Genomic DNA, 12,126 nt, shown 5'->3' with positions numbered 1-12,126 from the left:
CATTATTCCAACTGACTGGAGTTATTCCAGGGACTCGCTCCCATAAGTGGTTCACATTCACTCATTCCAAATTCTAATCTCTCACAGTCCGTGTACGTCAAAGCATTATATGCACATACAAATACATATTACATATTTATTTCAATTAGAGTCTCAACGTATATGCTGGAGGTTATGCTTGTGTAACTTGGCTTTAAACATTATGAGCATTGTGAAGTATATTTAATTAAGCTAAGTAATTAGTTGCACAGTCTGTGGTGCATTTTGAAAGAATGTGAAATATATTTTTCCCTCAGCCAGCATTAATCCATAATGCTGATAGTATACTTTATGTACCTCTAAGACCTTCTATAACTAAATTGTATACATCTATGTTATCCACTCTGGCTTAGGGAGTTCCTAAAATAAGCAGATAACCTTACCATTGGAAAGTTATTCTAGATGTGGATCTTATGGCAGTCGGATCCCCCAAGTAGTCTAAAGATGTATTGAGATCCTACGATTGTGGAATACACTAGGCATCACATGGTTCCTGAGGTTTCACAGCAAATATTATAGAAACAAAATAATGGGTGGCTCTTGGAGGGCAGCTGATAAATGTACATCCTAACCGTACATCCTACATGTACATCCAAATATACATCAACATCCTCAATCTCTCTCTGAAAGGAAAGTGTAAACATGGGAGTTCCTCATGGCTATTGATAGTATCCTATTCAGACACATATGCCATTAGCTTAAGAATTCACCAAAAAAACTGTTGAACAACTAAGTTACAGAGATAGGTTGAATAAGTTAGGTCTTTATTCTCTGGAGCGCAGAAGGTTAAGGGGGGATTTGATAGAGGTCTTTAAAATGATGAGAGGGATAGACAGAGTTGATGTGGACAAGCTTTTCCCTTTGAGAATAGGGAAGATTCAAACAAGAGGACATGACTTCAGAGTTAAGGGACAGACGTTTAGGGGTAATATGAGGGGGAACTTCTTTACTCAGAGAGTGGTAGCGGTGTGGAATGAGCTTCCAGTGGAAGTGGTGGAGGCAGGTTCATTGGTATCATTTAAAAATAAATTGGATAGGCATATGGATGAGAAGGGAATGGAGGGTTATGGTATGAGTGCAGGCAGGTGGGACTAAGGGAAAAAAAGTTGTTCGGCACGGACTTGTAGGGCCGAGATGGCCTGTTTCCGTGCTGTAATTGTTATATGGTTATATGGTTACCTTCAATTTCATGAGTTATTTTCAAGTATGGTGTTTATATTAGTGTCTGCAATTCCAAAGAAGACAATTCTAACATACAGACTCCACATAAAATGAGCTTAACAATAAGCAGTTAACTTTCAAATATTTACCAGAATATGAAAATATGGCAAAAATATGTATAAATGAAGGTAGACAAAAGTGCTGGAGAAACTCAGCAGGTGCGGCAGCATCTATGGAGCGAAGGAAATGGGTAATGTTTCGGGCCGAAACCCTTCTTCAGACTGATGTGTGGGGGGGGGGGCGTGGGAAGAAGAAAGGAAGAGGAGGAGGCTGAGGGAGAGCTGAGAAGGGGAGGAGACAATAAGGGCTACCGGAAATGGAGAGGTCAAAGTTCATGTCGCTGGGGTTTAAATTGCCCAAGCGGAATAATGAGGTGCCGCTCCTCCAATTTCCGGTGGTGCTCACTCTGGCCATGGAGGAGGCCCAGGACAGAAAGGTCGGATGGGGAGTTGAACTGCTGAGCCACCGGGAGATCATATTGGTTATTGCGGACCGAGTGGAGGTGTTCTGCGAAACGATCGCCAAGCCTACGCTTGGTCTCACCGATGTAGATGAATCTCTCTGCACTGGGTATCCTACTTAGTACCCAAGTTTTTAAAACTGACCTATTAATTAATTTATAAATTACTAAATTAAGCACATAGCATTTTACCAAAGCATGAAGCACAGATATTCACTTTAAAGAGCACAAAATCACGTTCAAAAGTTATTTTGTTTTCGGAAGAATAACATATGTGTTGAAAGATGATGTTGAAACAAGGAATTGCAGATGCTGGTTTATAAAAGGAGGTTAGGCAGCATCTCAGGAAAGCATGGATAGACAATGTTTGTGTCAGACTGCTTCTTCGGATTCATTATGTGTTGGGGATGGGGAGGCATGGAAAGAAAACTGGAAGAGAACCAGAAGCCTGGCAGCTAATAGGCCAAGACAAATGAGGAAGGTGAGTGGTGAGTCTGTGGAATTCTCTGCCTCAGAGGGCGGTGGAGGCAGGTTCTCTGGATGCTTACAAGAGAGAGCTAGATGGGGCTCTTAAAAATAGTGGAGTCGGGGGATAAGGGGCGAAGGCAGGAATGGGGTACTGATTGGGGATGATCAGCCATGATCACATTGAATGGCGGTGCTGGCTTGAAGAGTCAAATGGCCTACTCCTGCACCTATTGTCTATTGTCATAAGGTTATTTATTAGGCAGATCGATGATATTAAGCAAGAGATGAAAAGGTAGAAATTGTGACACAAAAGGACTGAAGAGTTGCAAATTGTGAAGCTAGAGGAAGGAATGTAGGGGGAAGAGTCCAGGGGTGAGGGGAGAGCCTGGAGCTACACCAGCTCTCTGTGTTTTCAGTTGAAAGGTTATATTGCAGCGATAAATTCTTACTCAATAACAATATAATATGAAAATCTTTTTGATTTTCTTCAAAAAATGTTTTCATGGTTTTGTTTTTGAAAACTTCTGCACAGTCAGTATTTTGGGATATTTAGCACAATTTATTTAAACCACTAGATGGCAACAGCAACTTGTTAGACCATTTGTACTGAAGTGCCTGTCCCACTGTGCGAGGTAATTCAAGAGTTCTCCCGAGTTTTCCCCTGATTCGAACTCGGAGAATGTCCATAGCGGGTCCGTAGGAGTTTGTGGACGTCTCGTAGCTGCTCGTACGAGTAAAAAGTAACAATTTTTTTCATCACAAGTATTTTTTTTACTCGTGGACATTTTTCACGGTGTTGAAAAAACGTCACGAGTTTACCGGATTTCCCGAGTACCTACCGTCAGCATTACGAGCCGCTTTGAGACATCCACAAACTCCTATGGACCCGCTATGGACATTCTCCGAGTTCGAATCAGGGGAAAACTCAGGAGAACTCTTGAATTACCTCGTACAGTGGGACAGGCCCTTAACAGGATTATAAATTGAGAATAAAGAGCCTGTCCCACTTGGGCGTCACTTGCGCGTCATTTACGCGACATTATTTACATGTCATGACGCATATGATGCGCACATGTTGCGCATTACACGTGCGTGTTGACGTAGGCAGTGACGCGCGTTCGCGCGCGGCGCCCCAGGATTTTGGGAAATACAAAATCTTTGCGCGCCATCTGCATGACACGCATATGATGCCCAAGTGAGACGGGCCCTTAAGATCATGCGAGGAATAGATTGGATAGATGCACAGAGTCTCTTGGCCAGAGTAGGTGAATCGGGGACCAGAGGACATAGTTTTAAGGTGGAGGGGAAAAGATTTCATAGGAATCTGAGGGGTAACTTTCACACAAAGGGTGGTGGGGGTATGGAACAAGCTGCCTGAGAAGATGGGGACCATCCTAATGTTTGAGAAACAGTTAAACAGGTACATGGATAGGACAGGTTTGGAGTGATATGGGCCGAACATGGACAGGTGGGACTAGTGCAGCTGGGACATGTTGGCCGGTGTGGCCAAGTTAGGCTGAAGGTCCTGTTTCCATGTTGTATCACTCTATCACTCCATGACTATTGATTGAATTCCAGTTTTTCTAAGCATGACATTTCTCTTCAAATTGATATTTGTATTAGTTTATTATAGTCACATGCTGTGAAAAAATTAGCTTTGCCAGCTATCTTGTCAAATAATACCATACACATGTGCATTTAATCCATACACATGCAATACATGGTGCAAAGTAAAAAAATAACCAGGGTTATTTGCTCTTATTTTATAGCGTTACAGTGTTACACCTACAAAGGAAGGGAAGATAATAAAAAGTACAAGGGTAACAACGAGATAGATTGGAAGATCAGGATTAAACCCTTAGTTTATAAGAGTCCACTCAGTAGTGTGATAACAGCAAAGAAGCAGCTATTTCTGAATGTGGTGTGACTTGCTTTGAAATATGGGATCAGCTGAAAGGCTCATTTCTGCTCTGCTGGATCTCTACTTACTGGGTAAGTAAAACTGGAAAAGTAATTGGTATTGGTTTATTATTGTCTCATGTACCGAGATATAGTGAAAAACATTGCTTTGTAGGCATATCATACCATACCTAGTTCAATCAATAAAATATAGGTCCAACAGCTAGTGCCAAAGAGCAAGGAAACAGAGTGCAGAATATAATGCAAAGGATAACATGCAGATTAATAAAATGTGCAAGGGCTGAAGCAAGGAAGATTGGAAATACAACATTAGCATATGAGAAGTCTAATCACAATTCTACTAATGGTGGGGAAGAAGCTCTTCTTGATTCTGGTGGTAAGTGCTATTACACTTGTATCTTCTGTCAAATGGGCGAGGGGAGAAGAAAGAATGACCAAGATATAAGTGGTCCTTGATAATGTTTGCTGCTTTCCCAAAGGAGCATGAAGTTTGGATGGAGCTAATGGGAAGGAAGTTGGTTTGAGTGATGGCTGAGCTGCATCCTCAACTTCTGTAATTTGTTGCAGTCTAAGGCAGAGCACTTGCCAAACCAAACTATGATGTATCCTGAGGAGTATTTTGTATGGTGCATCAGTAGAAATTGGTGAGACTCATTGGAAGCATACCAAATTTCCTTTGACTTCTGAGAAAGTAGCTGCATTTGGTTTGCTTTCTTGCCTGTAGGTGATTGGACCAATGGACAATAGGTCCATTTGGCCCTTCGAGCCAGCACTATTCGCTGTTCAATGTGATCATGGCTGATCATCCACAATCAGTACCCCGTTCCTGCCTTCTCCCCATATCCCTTGACTCTGCTATCTTTAAGAGCTCTATCTAACTCTCTCAGGACAAATGTTATGAATGTTTAGGGCATTTTGCTGAAATTGAGTGTCGTTTTGACACCATATTACTTAGCTCTATATCTCTTCTTGTACTGAAATGAAAATGTATTCACTCATGTTTCATAGTCTTTTGCTATTTGGTTCCAGTATAGTTGAAAGGGGCACCATTGTGTGCTGGAATATTTATGAGGGTGAATCATTATTTTCTGTTAAAGATTAGTAACTATTCCATGAGAACTGTGTATTACAACCCGCAATGTTAATCCACTATTTTATTCAACCGCCACCATCAATATTACCTGTTCCGCTTTAGTGTTTTCTTACCTGCTTCGAACGTCCGCGTTTTGGAGTCGATTTTATCGTTTGAAATTGTCTCAAAGCAACGCTCCTCCTCTCTGCGTAGAATATTATTTATTTCACATTCTAATGGTTTGTTTCTCACCTGAAGAAAAATGAAAATATAAGTTATCGATCGAGATTAATTAATCCGTTATAGGTGTAACAAAGGCTGGACCTGACAAACAATTTTCCCGTTTGAAATATCTAGTGAGATCTGTGCTTGTCGGCCAATAACACAGTATACTGGATTCATTGTGATCGAAGTAAATGCAATTGTCTGAGCCAGGGCAACATCTAGAATGAATATTACGAGACGATACTTTTCGATACTTCAACAGTGACATGTCACTTATATACGGTCTTATTCCCCCCCAACTCGGGGGCTGAGCGCACTTAAAACAAGTTAATACAATCAGAAATGTTGGCGGCACTCAGCCAGTCAAGCAGAATCTGCAGTATCCAGTCAGCATAAATGTTTAATATTTCGAGTCCGGGACTCATCCTCGAAACGTAAATCAAATTAATACATGATAACACTCATTGTATAGAGGTTAGCAAAATAGCCCTCTTGAGCCCGGCAGATGGACTAATCATTAACGTTGGTGTCGGCGTATATTTCAAAAGGCTGAGTAATTGAAACAAAGACCAATACCAATGTTAATGAAATGAACAACCTGACATTTTCTCCGATATAAGCTTTTAGACATGCAAATAAGTCAATGTCAACATTAGAAGATAACATCCATCTAAATCTAGAACTAAACGGTTTACTCACTATAACGATAGTGTCCAGGCATATTAAAATGAGAAGGATCCTCATAGTGTGGACACGTGTTTCTTGGATTCCTGCCGCTCTACATATAGCTGAAATATAATTGTGTGAGGTTAGAATTACAATTGAAAATGACTTTTCTTTTTCAACTTCTGATTATAACTTGTATCTTACCGTTCAATGAAAACAAAACTCTGCGTCCGTCAATCTTTGACCCGAAACTCTTTCTTGTTGCAGTTCTCCCAATGGAGAAAAAGTCGATTTGCAACTTGTCTCTCCACAGATGCCGTTTGACCTGCTCAGTTCTCCCAGCGCTGTTTTTGCAAACTTTCCCCCCTGCTGCTGCTCTCAATTCGATCACCACGACCAACGAGATTTATGCTCCGAGACGTGACATTTGGAGATCGTAGCGGAGATACGTTGAAGTCAGAGATTACGCAGTTAGAGGAAGGTCAATCACAAACGGGAATGGTGAAAATGTTCCCTTTGAAGACACAAAGTATTTGTACGTGTAGGAAGCCCCCCACGCACTCTTGAGTTCGAAAGTCCCTACAATGCAAACTTAAGCCTGATGATGTGCGACCTCTTGCGAAGCTGCTGAAACAATGAAGACTCCAAATCTTGGCCGCTCTCAAGATGATCCTTTGTTTTGGCCGTTGCTCTGGTCGCCGGTGTGGCGTGATTTGCCATATTTCATTGTCCTTTTCTCGCCAACAATGTACACAAGGAGGAGGAATCCTGTCCCGTGTAAACTCAATTATTCCATCGTATCGGTACTTGTGAACTTCGAAATGAATTGCTGTACTGTGCACCCAAGCGTTTTATGCAGCGGAACTGTAATTTTGTTTAGGTTTCTAATAATATTAACGCTGCTTTTTTTTTTAGTTACATTACATTAGTTACGATGACAACACGAGTTGCGACATTTCAGTTTATTTCATTTATAAATCAATCCAAAGATTAGTGTAGTTTAAATCTATGTTTCATATTTATTTTATATCTATTTCAGATATAATGATACACAGCTCAGATACCGAGAGGAAATGTTGGCTCAGCTACCAACATTTTATGTATTCGAAAAAAATACATTCAGATTTGTGGTTTTTCCTCCGTTGTGCTTCGCCCATGGAATACGCTTCCGCTCCTCTTGTAACTTGGGCAAAATTCAGTTTTAATAATAATGCATATTAGAATTATATCTCATTTGCCAACAGCAAGCTGCTAAATCGACGACCTCGATCCTTGGAAAGACAAAGATCACGGTACATCTCTCCTTCTGCTATTCTTGTCATACTCGTGCCGCGATTTTCTGATGTACCGACATCAGGCTAAAGAACACAGTGTTTTTTTTGCAGATTAAATTGGTAGAGCAAATATTTTTTTCTGCAATCAATAAACTGCAGCCAACATCATTAGACAATTTACCTGATCACTGTCAGAAAACATTAGCCTTTCAGGGTGGGATGCCAATTTTATATAGAAACAAGGAACTACACATGCCCATGCTGGCTTACAAAACAAAAAGAGGCAAAGTGCTGGAGTATCTCTGCAGAACATGGACTGGTGATGTTTCGGATGGGGAGTCTTCTTTGGGACTGGTGGTGGTGGTGGTGGTGGTGTGTGCGTGTGCGTGCGCGTGCGCCCGCGCACTGGAAGAGTGGTGAGGCAAGATAACACTTGGCAGGCAATAGTTGGATACAGGTGAGGGGTGTGTTGATAGGCAGATTGTTGGATAAACCACCCCCTCCCCAGATACTTTCCCCTGCAATTGCAGCAGACGTAACACCAGTCCCTATACCTCCTCTCTCATCCCAATCCAGGGACGCCAGCAGACCTTCAAGGTGAGATGAAAGGGTTCACTTGTACATCCTCTAACCTCATCTACTACATCTGGTGTTCCTAATATGGTCTCTTGTTTACATCAGGAGGATTCCTATTCTCATACCTACCTTCCAGTCCTCCTTACCACCTCCTTACCACCTATTTCTCTCACACACTCACACTCACACTCACACTCACACACACACACCCCCCCCCCCCCCCCCCCCCCCCCCCAAACTGGTGCAATCGGCAAGTCAACGGGATCTAAACCACAGCTAATATTGAATGGCCTGTGAAGGAAAGAACTGCAGGTGCTGATTTTTATGGATAGAGGGTGGGAGGGAATGACTGAGGGATTGGGAGAGGGGAAAGATCTCCTCACCTGGGGAGCTGAGGAGGGAGGGTGGGGGGCTTGAGGGAAAGGAAGGGGTAGGGAGGGAGAAGGGGAAAATGGGGGAGGTGAGGAGAGTGGGGGAGGAGGGGGAAACAGGGAGGAGTTATGGAGTGGGGAATAGAGGGAGAGGAGGGCAGTGGGGGAGGTCACGAGGGATAGTGGGGGATGGAGGGATAGGAGGGGAGTAGGGAGGGGAAAGGAGTTATGGAGGGAGGGAGTGACTGAGGATAGGGGAAAGGAGAGGGAGGGGAGGTGAGGTAGGGATTGGAGAGGGGAGGAAGAGAGGGGAAAGAAACAGGAGGGTGAAGTAGAGGGGAAAGGAGTGTTGGGGGATGAGGGGAAATGAGCTGTGCCTGCGCAGTTGGGGGCTATGCGTGAGTGGTGCAATATTGCGTTGGGAGGACGGGTTGCATTGGGGGAACGGGTGGGTGGTGGAATATTGCATTGGGGAACGGGTTGTGTTGGATGTGTGACAGGGACCCAATAGGTCCCACTTAGTCTAGTATTTACCTAGAAACTAAAGACTAATTCATTCAAATTGGATGGAAATTCAGGAAATTCAACAGTTTAAGTATATTAACAAAATTGATGGCACATCCCTCTGAAGATATGTGCTGAAAATGGCATCTCAATCTTTTCACCCTATAAGGTAATGTTATCAATGTTTGGTCAATATCACATTTAAACATTATTCATAACTAAAATAAACAAAATTCCAAGAAAGCTGAGGAACCCGCCCTTATTTCATGCAATCAGCTGAAATACTAGGTTAAAATGACTAGACATAACAACGTTTAAAGTGTCTTATGTTCATTTCTTATTATATTTTGAACGATACGTGCATTTTATTCTAAATTAACTTGCCTAGTTTGAGCTGGAGGCTTATTTCCTGACATACTATTACTTGATCTAAAATGTTAACTGATTCCTTATGGAATCTCTGTGAATAATTTGGGATGTGGAACATAATTAAATGTTTATCTATACACAAATATCACTTCTCTACACGTAGGTGTGTACTGTTCTTATTAAACATTTTATAAAAATTCTACCTCCGGAGTTAAATCAAAAGACACTCATAAAAATTTGTAAATTGCAGGGACCTGGTCAATAAGTTGTCTTTTTCTAGGAAAATTATTGTTACTATAACACTTTGAACTGTTTATGAGAAACATGTGCAAAACATGACTTCAAATTACACTATTAATATTTCTACCATGGTATTACATGCAATACATGGGAATGGAATGTTTTTGTGCTACTTATGGTATATTATCAAGGCCATTAACAGAATACCAATTGGTTTTTATTATTTTTCTTGGAAGTGCTAGTAATATTTGTGATTTAAATTTTTTGTGTGTGTACAAATGTACGTGGAAACAATATATCAATGACTATCATTGTTGAATAATCCATAGATCTCTGGATAGTATTATCTATTTTGTTTTGAAATATCAGAAATGTTCCAGCACAATAATAAAAGGAATGATTGCAGATACTACGTGCAGCAGCATTAAGGAGATGAGAGTCCATGTACGTTTATTTTGGTGGAAGTGGTTCAATGGTCTGGATGTGGAAGCCCTGGAGTGATGAAAAACAGAAGAATTATTGGATATAGGAAATACAAAAAATGCTGGAGTAACTCAGCCGATCAGGCAGCATCTCTGGAGAACATGGATAGGTGACAATAAACACAAAATGCTGACCTAACTCAGCGGGACAGGCAGCATCTGGATAGAAGGAATGGGTGACATTTTGGGTCGAGACCCTTTTTCAGACAGTCAGGGGAGAGGGAGACACAGAGATAAGGAAGTGGATGTATGAATATTGACTTCTCTAACTTCAAGTAACCCTTGCATTCCCTCTCTCACTCTCCATCCCTCCCCTTTACCAGTTCTCCGACTAGTCTGACTGTCCTCGATTACATTTTATCTGTTTGCTTTGTTGTCACCTTCTCCTAGCTAACAATGATCTATTCTACATTTTCCTTGATCCACATCTCTTTTGATGTCTCATTTGCATACCTTATTCTGCCTTATCTCTGTCTTTATGGAATCCAGTATTTTCTGACTATCTACGGAGTAAACCAGCATCTGCAGTTCTTTCCTACACATGGATAGGTGACATATTGGTACCCTTCCTCAGACCGATTGCACGGGTGGGAATCTTCTGGAGGGTTTGATAGGCAGAGGGTTGGACAATGGCCAAAGATGAACACACCCAAGGCGTGAATCAAAATGATTAGAGAGTCTGGGCACGTAGCTAGAGGATTGATGAGGGGCAAATTGAGTTCCTACTCAATGGTCATACCGTTGGGTTATAGACAATAGACAATAGGTGCAGGAGTAGGCCAATCGGCCCCGCGAGCCAGCACCGCCATTTATAGAAACATAGAACATAGAAATTAGGTTCAGGAGTAGGCCATTCCGCCCTTCGAGCCTGCACCGCCATTCAATATGATCATGGCTGATCATCCAACTCAGTATCCCGTACCTGCCTTCTCTCCATACCCTCTGATCACTTTAGCCACAAGGGCCACATCTAACTCCCTCTTAAACATAGCCAATGAACTGGCCTCAACTACCCTCTGTGGCAGAGAGTTCCAGAGATTCACCACTCTCTGTGTGAAAAATGTTCTCCTCATCTCGGTTTTAAAGGATTTCCCCCCCTGTGACCCCTTGTCCTGGACTTCCCCAACATCGGGAACAATCTTCCTGCATCTAGCCTGTCCAACCCCTTAAGAATTTTGTAAGTTTCTATAAGATCCCCTCTCAATCTCCTAAATTCTAGAGAGTATAAACCAAGTCTATCCAGTCTTTCTTCATAAGACAGTCCTGACATCCCAGGAATCAGTCTGGTGAACCTTCTCTGCACTCCCTCTATGGCAATAATGTCCTTCCTCAGATTTGGAGACCAAAACTGTACGCAATACTCCAGGTGTGGTCTCACCAAGACCCTGTACAACTGCAGTAGAACCTCCCTGCTCCTATACTCAAATCCTTTTGCTATGAAAGCTAACATACCATTCGCTTTCTTCACTGCCTGCTGCACCTGCATGCCTACTTTCAATGACTGGTGTACCATGACACCCAGGTCTAGCTGCATCTCCCCTTTTCCTAATCTGCCACCATTTAGATAATAGTCTGCTTTCCTGTTTTTGCCACCAAAATGGATAACCTCACATTTATCCACATTATACTGCATCTGCCAAACATTTTCCCACTCACCCAGCCTATCCAAGTCACCTTGCAGTCTCCTAGCATCCTCCTCGCAGCTAACACTGCCCCCCAGCTTAGTGTCATCCGCAAACATGGAGATATTGCCTTCAATTCCCTCATTCAGATCATTAATATATATTGTAAATAGCTGGGGTCCCAGCACTGAGTCTTGCGGTACCCCACTAGTCACTGCCCGCCATTGTGAAAAGGACCCGTTTACTCCTACTCTTTGCTTCCTGTTTGCCAGCCAGTTCTCTATCCACATCAATACTGAACCCCCAATGCCATGTACTTTAAGTTTATATACTAATCTCTTATGTGGGACCTTGTCGAAAGCCTTCTGGAAGTCCAGATACACCACATCCACTGGTTCTACCCTATCCACGCTACTAGTTACATCCTCGAAAAATGTTATAAGATTCGTCAGACTTGATTTTCCTTTCGTAAATCCATGCTGACTTTGTCCAATGATTTCACCACTTTCCAAATGTGCTGCTATCCCATCTTTAATAACTGACTCTAGCAGTTTCCCCCATGTTAGACTAACTGGTCTGTAATTCCCCATTTTCTCTCTCCCTCCCTTCTTAAAAAG

At 42.1% G+C, this 12,126-nt stretch overlaps 1 protein-coding gene across 1 annotated transcript in view; it reads right to left on the bottom strand.

Moving 5' to 3' along the window:
• LOC129699146 (secretin receptor-like) overlaps positions 1 to 7,393 on the bottom strand; it is a 36,013-nt gene extending 28,620 nt beyond the window's left edge. The window contains exons 1-2 of the mRNA XM_055638814.1: positions 7,310 to 7,393; positions 5,315 to 5,432 (exon numbers count right to left, since the gene is read on the bottom strand). Coding sequence (XP_055494789.1) covers positions 5,315 to 5,432; positions 7,310 to 7,393 — 202 coding nt within the window. The remainder of the gene's footprint in view (positions 1 to 5,314; positions 5,433 to 7,309) is intronic.
• Positions 7,394 to 12,126: the final 4,733 nt, after the last annotated feature.

Source organism: Leucoraja erinacea, chromosome 7, assembly GCF_028641065.1.
Source record: "Leucoraja erinacea ecotype New England chromosome 7, Leri_hhj_1, whole genome shotgun sequence".
Taxonomy (NCBI): Eukaryota; Metazoa; Chordata; class Chondrichthyes; order Rajiformes; family Rajidae; genus Leucoraja; species Leucoraja erinaceus.
This window is presented reverse-complemented; position numbering and strand designations above follow the sequence as displayed.